Source organism: Nesoenas mayeri (genome assembly GCF_963082525.1).
Source record: "Nesoenas mayeri genome assembly, chromosome: 15".
NCBI lineage: Eukaryota > Metazoa > Chordata > Aves > Columbiformes > Columbidae > Nesoenas > Nesoenas mayeri.
Window position 1 is genome coordinate 14,510,622 of NC_137559.1, and position 22,603 is coordinate 14,533,224.

The 22,603-nt window shown below is 38.1% G+C and overlaps 1 protein-coding gene across 8 annotated transcripts in view; it reads right to left on the reverse strand.

Moving 5' to 3' along the window:
- The window catches only part of MARF1 (meiosis regulator and mRNA stability factor 1), a 30,069-nt gene that overhangs the window by 2,545 nt on the left and 4,921 nt on the right, over positions 1-22,603 (reverse strand). For 2 of the 8 annotated variants that reach the window (XM_080353631.1, XM_080353630.1), the window contains exons 4-27: positions 22,296-22,470; positions 21,126-21,352; positions 20,086-20,203; positions 19,203-19,375; positions 17,987-18,415; positions 17,286-17,455; positions 17,025-17,186; positions 16,144-16,333; positions 15,293-15,471; positions 14,289-14,369; positions 13,855-14,091; positions 13,000-13,119; positions 12,489-12,664; positions 12,047-12,267; positions 11,198-11,340; positions 10,451-10,584; positions 9,746-9,948; positions 9,035-9,262; positions 8,013-8,243; positions 7,692-7,904; positions 6,890-6,950; positions 6,662-6,799; positions 5,489-5,659; positions 4,795-4,979 (exon numbers count right to left, since the gene is read on the reverse strand). In XM_080353631.1, the coding sequence (XP_080209757.1) occupies positions 4,795-4,979; positions 5,489-5,659; positions 6,662-6,799; positions 6,890-6,950; positions 7,692-7,904; positions 8,013-8,243; positions 9,035-9,262; positions 9,746-9,948; positions 10,451-10,584; positions 11,198-11,340; positions 12,047-12,267; positions 12,489-12,664; positions 13,000-13,119; positions 13,855-14,091; positions 14,289-14,369; positions 15,293-15,471; positions 16,144-16,333; positions 17,025-17,186; positions 17,286-17,455; positions 17,987-18,415; positions 19,203-19,375; positions 20,086-20,203; positions 21,126-21,352; positions 22,296-22,470 (4,365 nt within the window). Of the gene's footprint in view, positions 1-1,763; positions 1,967-2,556; positions 4,980-5,488; positions 5,660-6,661; positions 6,800-6,889; positions 6,951-7,691; positions 7,905-8,012; positions 8,244-9,034; positions 9,263-9,745; positions 9,949-10,450; positions 10,585-11,197; positions 11,341-12,046; positions 12,268-12,488; positions 12,665-12,999; positions 13,120-13,854; positions 14,092-14,288; positions 14,370-15,292; positions 15,472-16,143; positions 16,334-17,024; positions 17,187-17,285; positions 17,456-17,986; positions 18,416-19,202; positions 19,376-20,085; positions 20,204-21,125; positions 21,353-22,295; positions 22,471-22,603 lie in introns of those variants that run through there. The other 6 variants (XR_013922846.1, XM_080353634.1, XM_080353633.1 and 3 more) reach the window with 6 other exon arrangements.

Below are 22,603 nucleotides of genomic sequence, written 5' to 3' on the forward strand. Positions count from 1 at the left end.
ACACAGCAGAACCCTAATGGCTTCCTTCAAATGTAATGGCTGTAATTAAACAAATTAAGAAAGAATTAAGTGCGTAAAAATCTTGGGCCTTTAAAGATCAGACTAAACTACAGAGTATTCGCAAGTACAAGGGGCTTAAACTTCCGTGATGCCATGAACATAACACATTGTCATCCCCATGCATAAAATCAGACATGTATCCTTAGGTGACCAGGTTGAGAGCTGATTTTTAGCTGTTACCATCTGCAAAAGAGGAACATTGGTTGACCAAAGCACCCAAAAATCTCTTCTGGAAATCCTGGCTGTTTATCACAAAGAAGGCGTCAGGAAAAGAAGAAAAATTAAGATGGATTTGACATACTGTTTCCTCAATGAACTGCTAAACATGGTTGTATTCAGGAAAGGATCTTGGTCTACTGAGCAAAATAAAAGTGCTGAGGTGCTATTTGTACTCATCTCTAATTCGACCAGCAAACAGTTCTATTGTACCTTCCCCTAGACTTACTGAACCTCTTCAAAGTTAAATGTATTTCCAAATAAATTAAGCTGCTGTGTTCAACTAAGTATCTGTTTCTTCTTGTTACTGAGGGAAATTGGTGGAGTGGGATGCACTTACCATGCTGCTATAATTTTCAAAAACAGTAGGATGATTATTCTGCAAGAAAGGACTAATTTGATAAATTAGTGATGCTACTGAAATAAAGGGGTTTGTCTCACTAAAAAACCCACAGGTGGGGCAGCTTCTGTCCAGCTTGTCACTACTGTGCAACCTCACCCAGGTGTTCCTGCTCCAGTGGGGGGTTGGACTAGATGAGCTTTTGAGGTCCCTTCCAATCCCAACCATACTGTGATGCTGTGTGCGATAATTACAGCCCAACTGGGCAAACGCTCAGGGAAACAACCAACCCTGTCACTGGCAATAAGCCAAACCAGGAAAAACAAACACAATCTTCCTTTGATAGGCATTCTAGAGACAAGGCAGCTGATTAGATAGGGCTAGTGGAACATCTCAAAACTGATCTGTCCTAGAGAAGCCTTTTCTGCTCTACAGAAAAGGCTCAAAAATACCTTGAAGTGGCATCTCAAATCTCTTGTAAAATGGCATTCTCTGTCAATCTGCTTTCTGTAGCATACGTATAGCACTACTAACCATTTTAATAGTCACATAAATTAAGATGTTTTCTAATTTTCTCCATCTGCACAATATTAATCAGTCCCTGCAAGAGGGGCTAAGTTAAAAGTAACACATGCTGGAAGAGTAGAGATGCTGTATCTCATCCTCTGAGCAAATACCAGCCAAATTGTGGGAAAATACCCCAAAGATCTCTAGCTATCTCCCTTGTTCCATAGCACTGAACACATTCCAAGTGTCAAAGACAAAACTTTTCTCTTAAATTATGTTTAACAGAAATAAGAGTTAAACCACAGTTCACCATGCAATTACACTCTGTGCTGTTACATTATGGCAGAAAATAAGCCATACTAATTTTAGGGAGGGGAAAAAAAGTTATTCCCATCATGACTTTTAGAAACTTCTTAGTAATTTAAACAGATAACATAAAATGAGAATGAAAGAAGTGGGAGTGTTTGCAGATATCAGAAAACACAACTCGCCTTTTGAAGGCACTCACATAACAGGTGGTAGGAGGGATTTTACTCATATACTTAGAACATTCACAGCTAGTTAAAGAATGAAATTAGAACCGTGATTATACCACTTGTGGTGTCACAATGTTATAGCAGGTTTTTAAACATTGCCTGCCCTGCCTTTTAAAAAGCGGTATTTATTACACTATTTATGGAGAGCTTCCTGCTAATTAACACCCCTCACCTGCAGCAGGCCTGACATCAGCTCTAGCAGACTGTTCCGCTTCAGTTCCATCAAAGAAGAAAATGGAATTAAGAACACCAAAAGAAAAAGATAGTGAGGAGCATCTCATCCAGCTCTTGACTTTTGTCCACAAAGCTGCAAGTTGACAGAACAGATCAATTTAGTTGCAGATTTTTTTTTTTAATTATTTTGTTAGATTCTGAAGTTTAAAGCACCACAGTGAAGCTGTGAATTAACTTGCTTGTCAGACTCGTAGCTCCTGGATAATTACTGTGTTGAGCTGGAAAACAAGGCGGTTGTAACCCCAAAGGGACTTGTTAACTTCATGGCACAGTAACACTCCGTGTGCCCATCATTCACATGAATTCTAACACTCCAAAGTGAGACAAACTCACTTGGAACACCTTCCCTCCACCTCTTGCATTTACACTCCTTGCTCCAGTTTTCTCTTCAGGCTGATAAATAGTAGTTTCCTTCTAAAATAAACATTATGTTGCCTGAAGAGCAGCAAGAGATCCTGAGTACATCCACCAACAGCTGAATCACTAAAATTGGGAAAACCTTCCTTCTCCAGAATAGCAGGTTGTGGACTAAGTGTTTCTTTTGTTTTCACCAAACCCCACAATCCAGCTCTCTTCTCTGTCTGGATAATTACATTTAACACAACACAGCAAATCAAGGATTCTAGGACAGGGTTTTTTCAGGTTTTCAGACAAGGACAAGGGTTATGCTTGCTTGAAAATTTTATTGACACAACTGTTTGGTCCCAACACACAAAACAGCAATTGAGCCACAAAAGAAAGTGTCCAAACAAAGTAGACAGCTAAGAAAAGTCTTTTTTCTCCTCCGTCCCACACGAAGAAAAAGTGCATCAATTGAGGGCTTCAGTGACATTTCTTTTTAAACTGACATGAACCTGAAGTAGTACATTTAATTGTTAAATTAAAGAATTTCATGGTTGCAATGCTTTTAAATCTGTAAGTCACATCATTCATTTAACCCTTTGGATAAAAAAATATATTGTGATTCCATTAGCTATTTTGTTACACTATGAACACAACTTCTCAAAAGTATTATCCTATTACTTCCAAACAGCGATTTCGTCAGAATCACACGCGAATCCAGAAAAGATCACTGACCTCCATAAACGGTGTAACCACCGCACTCACTCTGACAAATACAATATTTTCCTTTGAAGCAAAAACCTGGTTTTCTTTAGGACTCCAGATGACTTGTAGCTGCATCTCATGAAAACAGAATTTCGGGTTGTCTTCTGAAACAGAGATCTAGACTGATCAGTGTTAACCTTATCAAACTTAAGGTAAAACGAGATGTTCTCGCATTCGACTCATTAGAAGCATTCCAAGAAAGCTCACTTCTAATTTTCTCCTTCTAGAGCTGTGTGTCTGTAGTTTCACTAAGGACTGAAAATACTGTGCCACAGTGCTCAGAAAAACTTCCAAGTGTTTCTCTGCATCCCCAATGGCTATAAGTTCACTACTGGTAATACTTGCCTAAGTTTAAAAGATTTTATAACAAAATCTGACCTGTAAAATCCTGTCTATAGCCATTATTCAGTGGTATTTCCTGCTGCTGGCTGAGAAATTAGAGCCCATGTTCCATCTCTTGTGTATTACAATAGAATCCACCTAAAAATATTCAGTTGGCCAGTGGAAAACCTCTAGTCTAGGTTCTTTCAGTACTACAAGCAATTTATTTGCTGCCTGGCAAATACAACCCATTGTAAATGCCATGGTTACCCAGAATGGGTATAATTACTCACACACTGGACATTTCTGCTAACTAGAGTTAATTAAGGTCATCCACCGGCTTATCCTCTCTTCCAAAGCCAACACAAGGTACCACACATAGAAGAAAGCTTCCAACACTAGGAGTAAGTTTTAAAATAAAAACAGACACAGTTAAAAGACAGCACATCAAAGAATAAGCTTCCCATTTACTGAACGTGCTTAAAAATAGAAAACAAGGTTAAGCAGAACAACCTTAGCATTTCCACATGTAGTTAGAACTTGCCTTACAGGTGGAAATAGCATCCATACCTTCTGTCAGAAAACATTTTACTAAGACCTGCTCTGTTATCTGTAATTTATGCATTAAATGCATATTTCAGAAATATCAGAATCTTCCTAATTTCATTTCTAGACACAATAAAATGTGTGTGTCTGTATCTTGAACTCACGACACCAAGACAGTCTTTTCCTTAACCAAATCCATACCAGACTGGAACCAAATATAAAAGGGAAGCTTAAAGCATCAAGGTCCTAGAAAGCTCCTAAATGGAACTGAAAGCTACAGAAAACATTTAAAACAAGCTTTAGGAAAAAAACCCATAATCTTCTACAGACATCTTTAGCCAAAAGAATTTCCAGTGCAGTTACAAGTCATCTGAAAGGTCAGAGAACAAGTTTCTCCTCTGGAGGACAATCAGCTCCCTCACTCTTGACATTTCAGGTCAGCGACTTAAAATTTCTCAACAGGCTTTTGAAAGACAGATCATGCATTTTATTAATACTGTCTGAAACAATACCAGTAAGCAACAGCCTATAGAATATAATATGCTACGTGTATGATTACACCACCAACAACGCTTAAAGAAAATAAAATCTGTTTCATTTTAGTCGAATTAATATTTTGCTTTTACTGAACACACATTCATGAAAACCGTAAAATTTAATAATAATTTAACGAATGCCAGAATTGGTTTTTTCAAAATAATAGAAAAAGTCTGCTCTGCTAACAGCTGTGTTCAGTGTAAAAAGAACAAAATCTTCACAGAATACATTAAATACAAATTAATTCTTCTAGGCCTTTCATTAAAATACGTAAGGGCTAGCAAATAGCTTCATTTTGTGCAGAGTCCATAGGTATTTGTCTTTCACACTAAAAAGAAAGAGTTAAAGCTTGGTTACAGGTGCAAGTGAGAAGTTTGCTGCCAATTTCACCTTGTTTTTGTGTTGTTTTTTGGCTGGGCTGTCCATCGCTTCCTTGCTGGGTTGGGTTTCGGAGGACTGGCAGGGAGGCACCGACGTGTTCTCTGTGCTGGGAGATCCCACGGAACCAGAGGCCAACGTTTCTTGACCTGGGGGAACAATTTGTTGTTTTTCTTCTTCTGTTAAAATCATTATCTCTAAAATAAAGAAGAATGCTCAATTTATTGATGCTCTTGAAAAAGAAAATGATATTTCTCTGCTAATAAGGCAATAAAGTATTTAAAAAGAACATGTCAGCCTGATTTAAACCAAATGGTGTGTCATGTTCACACCTGTGCAGCCAATGGGATGTTTGCTTCTGGCTCTGTATCACGTACTCTTTAGAAGGTTTAATTTAATTATCACATTAAGTCTCTCAACACTCAGAAAAGCACTATGAAACTGTGTTGAAAAGGTTGCCACAGGTTGACAAAATGCAGTTTTAGTGGTGGACAAAGTCCTTCTAAAAGTCACCCCAGGGAAGTGCAGCAGGGTACTTACAGTCAGTACTTTTACAGAAGCCACCTGCATTTCCAACACATCCCAATGTGCAATATGTATGCATATGTATTTAAATGGAACTCTACATAATCAACCATTTGTTTGACGCCTTTACCAAATGGTCTGAATTATCCATAAGTAATAACATAGGCCAGCAAAGTCTTACCAGCGAGAGGTGCCGGGCGTTCCTCAAACTGGATGAGGTCCACGGACTCCAGAACCACGGGGTCGGGGTGCAGTTGTGGGGACGGAAGGCAGGAGGGAACTGGCTCACACAAGAGGTCAATGGGAGATGTGTTTGTGAGGCAAAGAAGTTCTTGCTCAGTTTGATTAGAAACTACAAAGATAAGGGAACATCTTTCAAAGTATCTGTAAGTATGGAGGTATCACTATTGCAGAGCTGCTAAACATGAATCTGCAGATGCAGTGCTGAGGATCCAAGATCTACGCTGTACTTGAAATACTAATATCAAACTGAATTAATGCTAACTACCCTCAGATTCATTAAGAGTTACTTGGCTGGATCAAGAGCATCTAACTGATTACAATACAGCAGACAAAGCAACAGTATGTTCAACCTCTTTCTTGCCTGAGTAAATACACCTCATGGTAAAATCTGAGATTTGCCAAACTTGTGTAATAGAAGGGCTGAGGAAACAAAACCTCAAGGAACAGTAACTTAGAAGTTACCAGGCAACTCCCCTGCAGACACACCAATATCCTATCAACTATGTACCACCACCTCACACAATTACAGGTGAAAATTCAGCTGAAAGTTTCAAAATAAAGTGACTTGCCCATATGAAAAGGGACAAGTCTAAACTTCTGAAATAACTCAAGAAACATTCCACAAGTTCTCCAACTCGCAGGTAATAAACAAATTGCAGAGCACAGCAAGAGATGAACTATGAGGCCACCATTTCCCAGTTAATTTTTTTTCTTGACATAGACTTAGACCAACTGGACTGTCATTATTATTTGCAAATAACAACACCAAAGTCAACCTAACACCATCACAAAAAATAAGCACTATATTATCATCAGAACACTGGAGACATTCTTAACAGAAGCAGCTACTGACCATCTTTTCTCCTTAGCTTCGTGCTTATAGACCTAAATTTCCACTAAAATCCATGAGAAACAGTACTCTGGCAGCTGAGGACAAAAGGTACTGTTGTCCTTCTCCTAAAGTCTATAGTTCCAACAGCTTTCAAGCCATAAAGCATTTCTACAGAAATTCAGATGGACAAACTCACACAGCTTTCCCTGTGCTGCTTCAGTTACTCTGCTTATTTCCCCTAAGATAACTAATTTCTTATATAAATCAATTTTCTATTACCATTGCTAGGTGTTCCTAGATTTAATTCCATTGATGAAGTGGGTCCTGGGGTCTCCATATGTCCATTATTGTCAGCAAGTTGATTTCCATGATCATCCACATGATCAACAGGGGGAAAACTAGGTGAGCTAAAACGAGCTACAAAAAGGCAAGTTCGTTTGGTTACTCAAGTTACCTCTCAAAAGAAAAAAGGAAAGGAAGATACTGCTTAAAACAGAAACAGCTTACTTTTCATATCATTCTTCAGTACCACAATTCTCTTATGGCCATGTCCTTTAATCCAGACCACCTATAGAAGAAAAAGCAGAATTTATTAAACATTGATACATACTAACCTCAAAGCCTAAAGCAGCTTATTCACTGCCTTGCTCTGACTGAATCATGCTGCTAATTTGTGCTACACTTGCCAAGTAAAAGCTTTGTCTCAAAATAATTTATGCCAAAGGCAAACTATAGGGCTAGAAAGTATACTAGCCATATATTAACAAAGCTATATGTTTAAACATTGAGCTGCAAAAATCCATTTTGTTACTCTCCAGAAGATTAATTTACTTAAAACAAAGCTTATAGCCATGAGCTGGGTCACAAAATTATCCCAGAGCACTTAGCATGTGTGGATGACAAGATGCCACAGCAAAATTCCTTTGTGTGGTGTGGCACTTCTGACAAGGTCTCACAACTCTTCAGTCCTACATCTCATAATTCAACCTGATCAAATGAGGCTTCAGTACTGTACAGTCATGCATTCAAACCAGAAATCAATTATCTCACTTGATAACAATGCCAAAGATTTTGGCAGCCTCACCAGGAACAGTTCTTATGCAAAATTTGACCAAAACATGTGAAAAAGTATTTTCTTGGTCTTATTACACAAACCAGATTTTTCAGAAGCTATTAAAAATACAACTAGTATAAGCCTCCTTGGAGAAGGACAGTAATTCACAGCAATTAAAACTAAAACTGCAGTTGTGACTATTTTTAATCCATGCAGAAATCTCAGTATAATCGTGCAAACCAGAATTCTTCACACCTGTGGAATTGCTCCCAAGAGCTCTTCTAAATTGTTGCATCCATATGCTTTAGGCTGCAGCACTTCTCCTGTGTATTTGCTATATGCTACTGGGAACTCATGAAGAAAAATCTGCTGATAATGATAAGTGTGAAGTAAAGACCTTACATTCTTCGCAAACATATAGAGATTTGTAAGCTTCACGTACTCTTCTGCTGCACCATTGGTAAAAACCTGTTAGAACAAGAGAAGACAAAGAATTAGAGTGTGTACATTCATATCCTCTAGTCACAATGTTTGTTCTAAGTATGAAACACCAGAAAGGAAAAGGAGCTGCTGTACCTCAACCAAGTAAGGCAGGCTCTTCAGGAGTTCAGTTAAGGTCATAAATCCATATTCACAGGGGTTAAGCGAAGCGCTATGGGCTGTTTCATAGTGCTGTCGCAGCTGTTCCACGGAGAGGAAGGACGTTCCGTCCCAGGACATCAACAACACCAGCAACTGGGCAGTCAGGGTGCGCAGAGACTTTCTATTGATCAGCTGAATTTGCTTGCCAGACTCTGTGTCAACAACCTGGAAAAATGAATTGGGAACAAAATTAGGGACAGCAAAGAGATTAATTTATACGTAATTTGTGCAGCTGGGATTTGTTTGAGTGAAGCTGTATCTGACATAACACACCAGTATCTGATACTGCCCAAGCCAAAAGCACAGAGGATAAAGCAGCTTATTACATGGAAAAATTTACTTTAAATATCCAAAAGCTGTGTAGCAGTTTCTGTCCATGTGCTATACATGATTATACTCTTTGTTCCAAGCCAGCTGGACCTGACTGAGCTCCACCCTGAGCTCCAGCTGCTGAATTAACAGAACTGGAGCAACTAAATCAGCGTATGTCCAAGTCCGTGTAGATGTAACCTGTCTTTTCCACTGACATAAAACCATCCATGCTTTTACAGAGTCAAAGCCTCAAACCATGGATCAAATAATTTCAGAATATAAAACATCCGAAGACTGATAATTACTACGGTTATCAGGAAATTATTACTTTTACACAGTCAGGTGGGAAAAAAGTCACAATCTGTATTCTTAAAAGTATCAGAGTACAATCTTTTACATGTTACTTGCTAAACAAGCGTGAGTTTTCCCAGATACAGTAGAAGGTTACAAAAGAACAAGAACACCATCATAGGAATATAGAAGCTACATTTAAAAATCTCTTTGGAATTCCCTCTCCACCTCCACCTTATTGAAATACTGTTTCTAGAACACAGTATTAAGCACACTAAACCCTGTCATTTGAAGCAGGAAATTCCTTAACACAACATTGCATAGTTTTTAGAGGGATAAAGATAAAAAATTACCTTTACGACATGGCAAAGCTTTTGCATTAAAGCTGGAACCGAGCTGACATCGTAGTCGTGAAGCCGCAAGGTGTACCCAAAGGTTTTGCTGTACTCGCTCAGTACATCAGCCATCATCAGGCTGTTGTCCTTCTGAGAACGCAGTAGCTTTACAAACTGGGCAGCAACTGCTTTCACTTGTTCCACCTCTGTAAGTGTGAGAATTTTCTCCTCCCCACATTCCAATACCTACAAAACAGAAATGACACTTTGTTCGAGTGATTTACATAGTCTGGATGAAAAAAGTGTCCTCTGCAACTAAAATTCAGCACTTGTAGGCAATCGCTATGTAGCAGAGCTCAGCTACCTCAAAAGATATCTGCATTGTAAGCAAAACTAGGTAATTTCTGAAATAAAACAAAATAGGCAATTATAGTTATTAACCTTTACTAAAACAAGTTTAATACAACTATAATAAAGCTTAGCTCTGGTTTTGATACACAGACTTTTGTAAATGTAATCCAATTGAGAAAGTTGTAATTTGTTAACAAGCTCAGCCTCAACATGTTTAAAAACCTTGGACCATTTTACCAAAATAGCTATATCAAAGACTTTCTTAAATACAGCTGGTTAACATTACAGGTGCACAGTTTAACTGGTACTACAGTTAACAAAACACTTGTGCAGATCTCCGAAAAATGCTTTAGTACAGCTTAAGATTTCAGAACTTACAAGTAAGACATCTGGTATGGCTTCAAAGAGTTCAAGTAGTTTCGTAAACCCATAGTAAGCAAGTTTGCACTGACGACCAAAGTGGTGATGATAGGAAGGAATAAATTTATTGAAGGGCATTCGAAAATGGGGTTGATGGCGCAGTAAGTCTACCACCTCTTTCGAAAATTGTTTGGTTCTTTCTATTTCTTCTTGTGTACGTTCTAAAATTAAAAAACAAGGCAAAAGTGATGTACCAACGCACTTACAAAAGGCAACAGAACATGAAAATAATTCACCGTGTTTTCTTTAACTTATCACACCAAGTCACTATTTCCTTCTGCCACTGAAGACTTACTATGCTTACATGTTTAAAGTCGAAAATAATCAGGTGATGAGCACTTCAGATATTAAATAGCCAAATATGTTCATATTTTTGCTATGTAGCAACAACCCACTCAAAGCATTCCACAGAAAACTCAACTGCATGTAGAAGCAGCAGCATTATTTTAGCTGCTTTGCCACTTGCTTTCCTGTCTGTTCCATTACAACTGCTCCTAGAATGACAAATTCTTTACTCACTAGACATTTGTAAATTGGTTATGAAGGTGGAAACACAATTATAAAAAAAAAATCCAAGTCACTCCCATATACTTTAGTTAGTAGAGTTTAAAAATAGTTAAAAACCAATTTCTTCAGCAACAGTAAGAAAAGTACAGGACATACCTCTTTTGGGAATACAAATTACCATTTCATTGTCTTGCTGTGACAAACAGATGGTTGTATCTGGAATTTCTGATATAATATCAGCCAGTTCACAGACTCCGTACTCAGTAACATCCCAGTCCTTTGAGAAACACCTGGAAGTTTCAGAACATTGTATCATATGAGTACTAATGCATGCTGTGTAGGGAAAAAAGAGTAAATTGAGAATAAGTCTAAAATACTAAGTAAACAGAGCCCGTCATTCTTGGCTCTTTTTAAGAGAAGATAATCTGCTTTTTAGCATGTTAGAACAGAATGTTCTTCTTGGCAACAGTGAGACAGATACTGCTCCCCCTTACTTCAGCTGGATCTAGCAATGGCACAGAAGTAATGAAAGCATCTATTGGCAATCAGTCTATTTTATATTCACCTCTAAAGAAAGCCTAACACTAAATTTTTCCTTTATTTGTCATGTTAATGAATCATGATCTGATTGCTTAAATCCAACCTTGCAGCTCCGGCTTCAGATAGAACAAATGAAATCCATTAACCCATTTCAAACTCCAACAAAGTTAAACCCAGTACTAAAGGAAGCAATAAAAGTCTGGCAGAGAGCTTTTAATTTTTGTTTTGATTAGAAGTTTGAACTTCCACATCATAGACACTAGAGTTACTGCAGTTTGGTGCCGACTCCTCTTGCACCAGGTTTTAAACCCACCAGCATTAGATGTGCCCTGCACAACTGTTCTTGTTTCATTAAGAACTCACCAGTGATAAGCCTGTAAGAATTCCCTCACAATCACTTGCTTGCTAGCCTGGGATTTGAGAAGCTTCAGTAAGTCTTGCGTAAAGCGCTTCACTTGAGCTCTGTGTGTCAGAGTCAACAAGCGTTTGGAACCCATACCAAGAATCTGAAAGAAAATTATATCTGATTACTCACATCTAGCACCTCACTAAACTCTTTTACAAGATACTTAGAAGCTAGATCTAGCATAGCAAGGCTAGAATTGAAGGATATAATAGAAAGAGTGTTTGGAAAGGCAGCCTCATGAGCCATATGCTTCCTGTGCTAAGGCATCTATCATGAAGAAATTAAGATATGCTTCCTCCACTAGTGCTATTGCAACTGTTGCATATTTGTATTGGTTATTTTAAAATTCTACGATCAGTTGGTGTTCAAAGTACTGAACTAACATGACCATGGTGTTTCTTTTTTGTACCTTAAGGCCATATGACTATTTCACACAGAAATCCTTCAAGACGCAGGTTCACTGAGGAACACTCCGTTTGCTGTGCTTTTATGATAAACAGCACAATTAAAGCCTTTTAACCAAACACCAGCCAAAGGCTTTATTCCACAGGCTTGGATTACATGAAGAGTTAATTCCCCCAAAAGTTGTTTTGGAAGGGTGAGAACAATAATGACAACAAAACAAACACCATCTCAAAAAAAAACCAACCCACCCACAATTACACTCCAGCATTCACTTAACCACCTATTTCAAGGTGAACCAGGCAATTGCACAGGAGCTATTAGACAAATCCGCCCAGTAATTCAGGTAGTTGAACATAAAAGTACAATTCCCCAAATTAAAAAGAAGAGAGCCAAAAACTCACTTGCAATACATGAGGCACTGCTTCCAGCAGCTCCATTAATTTAGAATATCCATAGTCGGACACTCGGCATTGTTTGGCAAAGTGATGATGGTACGTAGGGATGAATTTACTGACAGGTATGACGCAGGACGGTTGGCTTTTAAGTAAATCTATCACTTCTCTACTGAACTGAATAAGTTGTGGGTTACCTACAGGGCTCTTAGAACGTAGAAGCCATGGATCTACAAAAAGAAAATCATTATTAAACCTATATTCTTCCAGTAAACACTGCACACTATAAGGCACTAGTTAGAGCACAGGTGACAAAACTGTATATTCAAGCTAAAAGTTTCTCTTTTTATAAAAATTTTAACAGTTATGCAAGATGTTGACTTTATGCTACTCCCAATTTTTTAGCAGAAAGATAATTTCTGAGAAAAGATTTTTAAATAGAAATATTTACCTGTAGTAGGAGGTGGTGGTTTGTTATGGATCCATTTAATCACTTTAATGCCATTTTGGGCAGTGGCAATGTTAACTCCAGGAACACAGGTAATCAGATGTTCTAAAGGAACACCACCCTGGCCTTCTGGCACCATTTCAAGATCATTGAACTCTGACATATAACAATCAGGAAAACTTCAGAAAGAAAAAAAAAAGCTTCCATTATACACTAAAATACCACTACAGCATTTGTCCTAAAAATACCATTTTTTGAGACACTTCCTGAACAAGAGGCTTCAACAGCTTACTAGTACATTAGAGTAATCGTCATAAAATACATATTTTAAATAAGCATCTATTTTGCTCAACAAGAATTCAAAAAGGAATCATTTCATAAGGCACTTATTTTCTGTAAAAAATACCTTACATAAGAGCTGGAGTTTTTATACAACAGGTAGTTTCAGAGCACTACAACAGCCAACAATAACCTACCAGCCCTTAAGATATATACCTAAATTAAAATACTTTACCTTAGTAAAGGCACAGTACCCTCATGTGTCTGTAGAAGACTGTGAACTTGGGGAGCAAACGTCTTCAGAGACAAAACCACAAAAGGAATTCTGTAAGAATCTGGATCAAACTCATGTTCACTGTAAAAAACAAGAGGTTGAAGTTGATACGCTCGTTCCACACGTCGCTGTAGCGCAGCATGTCTGTGCTCACACACGCACCCAGAGAAAACATCCTACTATACGCTCACAATACATTGCTAGCAGCTGACAATACCGCTACCTAGTCACAAGGAACTTCCATCTTCTTCACAAAAATTAAGAGAGCTACAAGAAATTTTCCATGAGACATGCAACATTTAGAAGACCATACTTTCATTATCATTAGATCAAAATTTCCAAATTCAACTTCAGCAGCACAGATCAGGCAGTTCACAGTGAACACCTAATAACTGCTTTAGCAGCACAACCTGGCTGCTGTTGAACAAAACAAACTTAATCTCTTCAGGAGATCTTCAACCCAGCATAAATGCAGCTGGAAGACAAAGAAATATCAGTTGCAGCTACATTTACATAATAAAATTCAAGCCAGTAGAAACCTCTACGATGTAGAACCTTCCTGTAGAGCCAGGGGAAGGCAGTGTACCTTTCTGCTTACAGGTGTTTAATCTTGCTAGAAAACAATCTCACCTGAACAGACTGATCCATAAGAACTGCCTAGCAAGGTGGCACAGTGAATTTTCTATTTTCTGTCTGACTTACTCTTGTAAACATAGAAACAGTGACTGGCACATGCTAAGTGAACATACATGCCTTAAGTGTTAAATACTGTTCAAATATTTTGCACGGTTTTATAGTATTTTATACACAGCTTACATAAAGTCTTTATTCAGGCAATGCTGCTTACAAACAGGCTCATGATATTCCAACTCCTCAAATATGATAGGACTACAGTTTGCGGATGAACCATCGTGCGACTGGGACGAGCCCAGAGGGCTCTGCCGGGCTTGGCTGCTGGGCAAGAGACAAACGAGCCGCCCACTGCCTTGGTCCCGGATCGCCACCGTGTCCGTCAGTTTGTATAAGTCTGATACAATCAACTTGTGGCCAAATCTAAAAGAAAGATAAAAATAAATGCACTTTTAAAATCAAATTAGAGAATGCAGTAATCTGCATTTTTTTTAAGAAATGAGAATATGCTAGAAACTACGTAAATTGTTAAGGTAACTAATCTATTCATCCCAATGCAGAGAAGTGAAGATCAGCTTCTCTTTAGAAGTACTAGAGAAAAAACACAACTGAGAACTTACTTTTTTTCATAGATTTCTGTGAATTTGAACACAGGAAGACAACAAGCAGGCGCATCCTGCAGAATGGACATAGCTTCTGAGCTATAAAAGAAATATTGTAACATTGATTAAATAACACTGGTTTGTAAAATCAGTGAGATATTTACAGATGCACTTTCATAAGCTATAAATATAACAGGACAAATTACATTTCCTTCCATCCCAGTGCTACAACAGTTGACACTTCAGATTGGGAAGTACAAGCAGTAACATTCCAGCTAATATATCTAGGTACCGTCTCTGAAGGAATGGCAACTTTCATAGTGGGTGGTAAGATTTTTGAGCATCTATAAAATGCAGTATTAAAGCTGCAGCACTGGAAGTTATCAGCTCAGACTTTACATTAAGAACTTTGAACAGGCATAAAATAATAGGCAAGAGTGTAATCAAGTTGTACATTATAGAACGGCAAGAAATACATAATTGTACAACGCCCTGCACTCCAACCACTGTTTTCACTGGAGCTTTCTGTGAAAAAGTGTTGACAACTTCTTTCCTAATGCTCTTTTTCAACATGGAAAAATTGAAACGGGAAACTCTACTTCTACCATCCTCCATGTAGAAAATGGAGATCAAAGCAACACCAACAGCATTGAAACTGTTTCCCATCCTCAAACAGATAATTCATGTGCACTTTCTCAGAGGAAAGAATAAAGATGTCAAGTGTAATCTCAACTCAGCTTCACAGACTAAGTTACTGAGGTCTATCAGTATCACAAAAACGTAGTGGCAGAACTATTAAATGCTACTAAACAGAGAACAAATCTCTTCAGATGTAACTTAAAATATAAGCAGCATAAAAACATTTAACTGAAAACTAGCCTAGTTGTACTGAGCACATTCATCAGGTCATAAGACAGATTGTATTTTATTTCCCTGTCAATTCTTTGCTCAGTATTTTAAATCACCTCTCAACTACTAAATACATGCTATAACAATTAGGAAGATGCCAAAGCACTTATTACCTAAGCAGAGAGAGTGATTTACTAGCAGTTCCTGTTGCTAATGACACCTGGATCCTTTTACTGCCGATTTTGTATCTGTGAAGGCTGTTGACGGCACTGATTGCTTCTTGCAGGTTTTCCATCTGAACTGAAGCCTTCAACTGGTAGTCTGTATGAGGACTGAGCTCTACAGTTTTTACCTGAAAAGAAGAAAATACTTTACACATTTATCACAAAACATTAGCCAAAAGCAAGCCAAAACACGAGTATCACAGTCTTGTTTTGGCATAGAGCCGAATATAACACAAAACGGAACAGAGTAGGATGAATCGTGGCCAACAAGACGCTGCAAACAAGAACCGAGTGCAACGAGCCTTAGCCAAGGCAAGACCATGGTATTTCTTTAACACAGGCATCATCTTCCCATGTAGATTATTCTAGAAACAAGTCATCTGCAGATCAGACAGAACCAAGACTGCTGCAGAAATGACCCTGCCTTGTTTTTTCCTGATTCGCACTCCATGTCTGTTTCAAAACAAACTCTGTTTTTACTGTGATCAAGTTGACACTGGGAATACAGCTTTACAGCTTAAAAAGGTCATGCAGTTAAACCTTAAGATCCATTTACTAAGAATTTTATGTACCTAACTTCAGAATACCAGATCTATGAAGAGCACATGCAAATTAAGAACCTAGGGCAAGAGATGGTCTTTTTAAAAGAAAAAAAACCATAATACCTCCTTTTAACAAAGTTTAGAAGTCATCTTTGGGTAGCTTTCCATTCCTACTCAAAGCTAGACCACAAAGTTGTCCACAAATACATAAGCAGGAAGTACTTAAACCAGATTTAATAAAGGTATTTTAGCCTTTACCTTGCCATATCTTGAGAAAATTTCTTGTAAATTTTGCTGCAACTCTTTTCTGGACAATCTGTAATCTATATTGCCGATCTGAATGTCTGCACCATTTGCAAAAGGATCAGGGCAGTCTGCACCACTGGTATGATTTACTATGTTAAACGTGAGCGGAGATGATCTATTTGAGAGGTTTGGAGACATACTCCTGGGTACAATAAAAACATTTATGAGCTAAAGTAGCATTGCACAGTTCTGATATATACATGTCAAAATTAATGAGAAAATAAACACATCAAGCGCACAAACATGGCACTTTGAGAGTATTTTCCTAGTACATATGTGCGTGGGCAAAACAAATTTCACCATGAGCAATACATCATAACATGACAAATATTTCTTATGAAAAGAAAGGAAATACTTCATATCATGTTCCAAAGTCACTGAATTTATTAATATATTTGGCATCAAGTCTTCTATCTTAGCAGCATATTAAAAAAGTCAAACTCATTCATATGAACTTAATAATTTGGAAAGGCCAGATATTTAAGTCTATGATAATTTCATAGGCCTGGATATATTTGTACTGAGAACGTCAAAGGCACTGAAATTATGAGGAGCAAGATGTCTATAATGCCTCTGAAGATTTTTCAGATGCTCTAAAGACAAAGTCTGCAGGAAACAACTGTCACAAAACAAGCTTCTGAAAATGAGTTCACTCCATCTTATATTTACATCCACTTAGTTGTCATGCAGCACCATCACATTTTCCATGTACCTCCACATAAACCAGTGTATCAGTCACGTGCTCAGGGCACACACTCCATGTGCAGCTGTCAGTAAATAACATACATTGGTGAAGTCTCGCTTCACCTCCCCAATAAGACACAGACACTTACCGCGATGACCAGCAACTCTGAGACGTGAGCAAAGGACTGAGCTGTCTTGAGGCCGTCAGCTTACTGAAAGCTGAGGGATAGCTGACCTGAAACACGGCTTCATCTTTCTCTTTTTTCTCTACAGGGGAATTGGTACTGCTCCTGGAAGCAGACATCTCTTTTCTATTCACAAATATACATAAAAAAGAAAACACATTATGTCGCAGAATTCACATGAAAAAAATAAACATAGCTAACAACGATGTCTATTTTTAAACATACTTCTGACTGCTTTTACAGGATGATTCTCCCATTCCAATTTTTTTGATTGCCAGAGACACAGGAACTGCTGCATTAGAGTTACTCTGAGGAGAAGGAATTTGTTCTCTTAAGTGTTCTTGCTGGTTTTCAGTATTTCTGCTGATGGTCTTTGATTCAATGTGGCACAGCTCCTATATGAAACAGAAAAAAGGTCAGCATAAAAACATCAGGCATTCCTTGCCAGAGGCTTTGTGATGGAAACCAGATAACTGACAAATTTTTCTGTAATAGCATTTTAATTGGCACTTCATAACTAGGAATATTTCATTTTCTGTAACTGAAAAAAGTAAACTGTCTACTAGCCAAAATATTTTTGCTGTATTGTAGATCTACTCTGGTCTTCCTTAAACCCAGCACAAGTGGATCAGTCTAGATGTTATACTTGTCACCAACAGGAAAATCAAAACTAGCCTGGGATTCAAGACTCTGTAAGTACCAGCAGTATTTCCAACTGAGGAAAAAGGTAGCAAGGAGGGGGAAAACCCACCCACAAATTCATTGTCTGTTTTCCAAGCAGATGAATACAGCCCTCCTTTGGGAGTGTCGCTATACATTAGTTCTTCATTAACCAGGACTGACAAGTGAAAGATAAAGCTGGTACAGAAGCAATCCTCAGAACATGAGGAAAAGCAAGAACACTAAACAAGGTAGAACAACAATACCTGTAAACTTTTAACATTTGTGGGTTTGCTGACAGGAATCTGGAATCCTCTCCCGGCAGAGCCTTTGGTACCACAAGACTGGTCACTTGAGTCTTTGTTGAAGAGGCACAGCTTTGTGTTCTTGTTAATTTTTTTGGGAGACTTCACCTTTTCACTTCCCACAACATTGGAGCTTTTTGTTTCATTAATTTCTTTGTTTTTGGGAGTAAAAGACACTACGATCCTGTTACCAAAAACATCTTCATTTTCCATTCGCTTGCGAGCCCGCTCAGCACTTTCTTGATTTAAAAAGCGGAGGATTGCACTGCTTCCAGAAATGCTCAGCACCTTCCCTCCACAGTTGTCTGACAAACGCCTGAGTCTGTTACTGACACTTTTGCTGTCTCTGTTCGTTGGCAGATTATAAACATATAATAGTGTATGGCATGCCTGTTTAAAGGGAGTAAGATTAATTTGATTATGTCAGAATACTCTCTTGTTCAAAACCAGTATTTTTTTACACTGATTCTGGTGACACATGATTCTCTGCATCCCCCCCACCCCAAAGTAATTGTTTTTGCAGCATTCAGTTTGTTTGGAAAACTCACAACAAGGTAAGTCCTTACATTATATTGGAGATGGAAGTTTGAAGTTAGAAGAGACTACAGACTCCACTGAGTCTTCCACTGATCAATGGATCAATACCTGATCACTTCTCCAGATAAGAAAGCACCACTGTTTGCAACCTGAGAATTCTATATATTCAACACACATAACTTTCTGAATTATTTGTTTGTTATTTCGAAAGTAAAGGTTATGAGCGCTGTGCAAAGACACACTAATTCCAGAAAGAAACATCAGGAATACAAAATCTGAGCAAACTGTCAACAGTCACTCAAAACTGTTAAGAATGCATCACAGAGATGTCTTAGTGCATAACTAAGTTCTTACCCTAACTTTCTGCCAGTGAAAGGCATGTAAGATACATTATCTAATAAAATAGTAAGTAATAAGAATGTGACCTTGCTACCTGTTACTTTCTTTTTATTATTTCCTTCTTTCAGTCTTAAAGCAGAAAGCATACGTTCATATGGTAGTAACAGAAATACAGACAATGGTCAGACATGCCCCACCACAAAAAACACATGCACTTCAGCCTGCTCTCCCCCTAAATTAGGGGAAAAAAAGGTAATTGACACTTTGAAATGCCTGTTGCATTAAGAATTCAAAATCTTACCGGCATTTTCAGTGGTAACCTTGGTGGCAAGTCTGAAATAAATTCTTCAAAGCAAACAAGCTCATGAGCATGATGTAAGAGTGCTTCTGAAGCTTGGTTTTTATGTACCAAAATTATACGAAAACCATGTCGATGTCTCAGGTCACTGAGTTCCAAAGCAAAGTTTACATCCGCTGAAAGAAAAAGAAAAATAGAATGAACAAGGAAACACATGAAAAAGCAAAATAAAATCTGATTAAACAAACAAAACCTCAGATCTCACTGAACAAGTTCTATTTATCACTGAACATTTCCAATGAAAACGCACCAACAGCTACAAGACTGTGCACTCAACATCATTTAAATCAGCAGGTAGCACTTAGTCTTCATTTAAAAGCAACTTCTAGCAGTTTCTCAGCAAGGTATGTACCTGCACTGCACACTACTGTAACAGCCATTTCTTCAGCTTTAGGGAGAAACCCAAGGCAACACACAGCATTTCAACAGCTGAGTGGCTGGCATGTGTAACTGGATAGTATGCTGCTACAATGTAAAAACCAAATCAAATCCACTTTGCTCAAAGCATTCAGAAAGATTCCCATACAGAGGACTCAATGTTTTACTTTATTAGCTCCTGCTGAAGATGTTTGACTTCATTTCTACACAAACCTACTGACCCTCAACAAGACATTAGATTCCAACGCTGACTTAACTAAGCCAAGTTCTCATCTCACTGTCCCTGCTTTTCCCTTGCTGCCACTGACATCATTAAGAATTCTTGAGCAACTCCGTTAAAGCCGATTCCAAACACAACCCTTGGAAAGCAGGACAGCAGCACATGCAAAAGTGCTACTGAAGAAAGGAACCAAATTCTGTGCTGTAGACAAGCCCCACAAACACTCACTTGACACCAGAACCACGGTGGCAGGTGCAGTGTGTGTGTCAGCAAATCTCCTCAGGCTCTGTCGGAGTTTGTCATCAGCAGCGTTCTTTGCCGTAGCATTGATGTGTGCAACAGTCACCTGTGGAAATATGAAGATATGCTCTAAAGAAAAGCTTGAATGTGAACTACACTTGCTTACATTCATTTTTTTTTAAAATATTAACATAAACAGAAGCTTTCACACAGACCTTTTATTTAAATAAATTAACTCACATATGGATTAAATATAACATGTATGGATCCCAAACTGTTCTGATGAGCAATTAACTTCAACCCTGGCTGTTCAGCCATGTCTTACAGATAACTTCTGTGTTCTGGGTTACAGATCACAATTTACACGCTTTGCTTTCCCTAAGAGTATACGCTACTACCTTAAAAACATTCCATAAACCCTCACTGGAAATAGAGGGGCGACAAATGCTGCAAACGCTCACTACAAATTCGTTTTACCTTACGTAAGCAGATAAACTGTCAACCTGTTATCATATCTGCAATTTAGGGGGTGGGAAGTGAATTTCTGACTTAGAAACCTGCACAAAAAATGCCAAGAAGCAGAAGGTATTGATGAAAAAATATGTAGTGATAAAGGTGCCCCAATCAATACCACTAATTTACAAGTGTACTCACTAATCAGCAGAGTATCCACTACTAAAATAAGTTCAGAGAACCACAGTTCTTTTAAATTAATGATATAGACAGAGATTTGAAAGTTAACACTAGAAATACAACTGCCACTTATTACTGGATGAAATAAAAATCCCCTGTGAACACTAAAACATAGGCTAAACCAGTAATCTACATAAAATGGAATGCAGTTTCGGTTTTAAACATATCACACCAAGAAAGTTCAGCATTAACAACCCCAGCCATAAATGAATTACAAGCTCACACACCAGAGCACAGAGAAGCTAAGACAGCTTTAGTGAACAGGAATTACCACCAGCACACTCAGAACACACATGTTCTCAAGCAAGAACACCACATAGATGCTGGTTTGATACCTGGCAGTTGTTTAGCTCCTGAATAACTTCTTTATTTTCTTTACTGATGTCACACACACAGATGAATTCCGCCTCTCTGTGACCTTTAAAAAACTTCTCCCGAATTCTCTGTACAACTGCTATGGCTGAACGGCCCGTGGGAACGGAACAGTTTTCAATATCCCAGAAGACTCCAATGGGGGGCAAGTTTTCCAGGACTTGGCCTGTCATTGCAACTTCAGGAGACCCTGAACAGGTTTAATAATACAAGTGAAACATGAAAGCTGTTCAAATTTACAGTGCATATTAGATAAAAAAATATCAACAAAAGTAGATGAGATAACCATTATAGTGACAGCAAGTATAAAAAATTACCGGAGTACGGAACAAACAAAGGTATCCTGCACTTCAGGAGAGCGAGGTTGAGAGTTTTTGCTGTTACAGACTAAGAAGTACAAATAAAGCTTCCAGCGTTTCAGCACTCAGAATATCTGTTTTATTTTGAATCAACATTATACACCCATTTCATCCCCACAAAACAACTGGAAAAGAAACCACCGCAGGTCAAAAACCACCACAGAGAAACCATCACAGGTCAAAAACAAACTAAGAATTAAAGTTTAACTGCGTTAACTTCCATACTAACTATGATTTTGTAATTGAAGCAATGCTAACACTGCAAAAAGACCATGTAATCTGCACAGTATTCTCCTCTCAAGAACACTGAAAAAAAGCTATATTGTAATTATAAATATTACAACTTTACTGCATATGAAGTGACAATAGAAACTACAGGCTAAGAAAATGCTTTCCAAAGTATGACTGCAGATAATTCCTTTATACACCAGCAGAACAAAATAGCTTCTTGCAGATAATTCCTTTATACACCAGCAGAACAAAATAGCTTCTATGTCCTTAAGATTTATTTTTCTAGTTCCTAAAATGGTAAAAATCAGAAGAGTAACAAAAAAACTCTACACAAACAATACAGTAAGTTAACTAGGTAGTCCAGGACAGGTAAATCCAAGTTATGACTTTGCAAAACAGATACAAGTTATTCCTTTACTGTTTAGTTTTTTATGACTTCATAGAAATTTCCAGAGAATAGTGCAATTTAAGAAAACATTTGATGTGCAGTATTATTTACTGAGAACGCCCACTAACTGCAAGTTCCAAACAAACACCATTTACCATATTTTTGCGGTGATTTGCCAAGGCTGCTCGCCAGTAGCAAACTCTTCTCGTTCGCTGCTCCTTTGGTTCCACAGCCGTTACATATGGGGATAGGGACAGGCGCAGTCTGGGCACTTGGAGGAGGAATATTTGGCCAGATTTTAGCAGCATCAACAAGGCTGTTCCTGGTTGGCTGTTGGGACAATTTTTCAAAATACACTTTTATTTAGTATACAATTTTAACACATACTATTCTACACTAGAAATGCTCAGTTTCCCTTCCGCAACAAATGCAAGATTAGGTGTAGTCTACAAGTTAATTAACA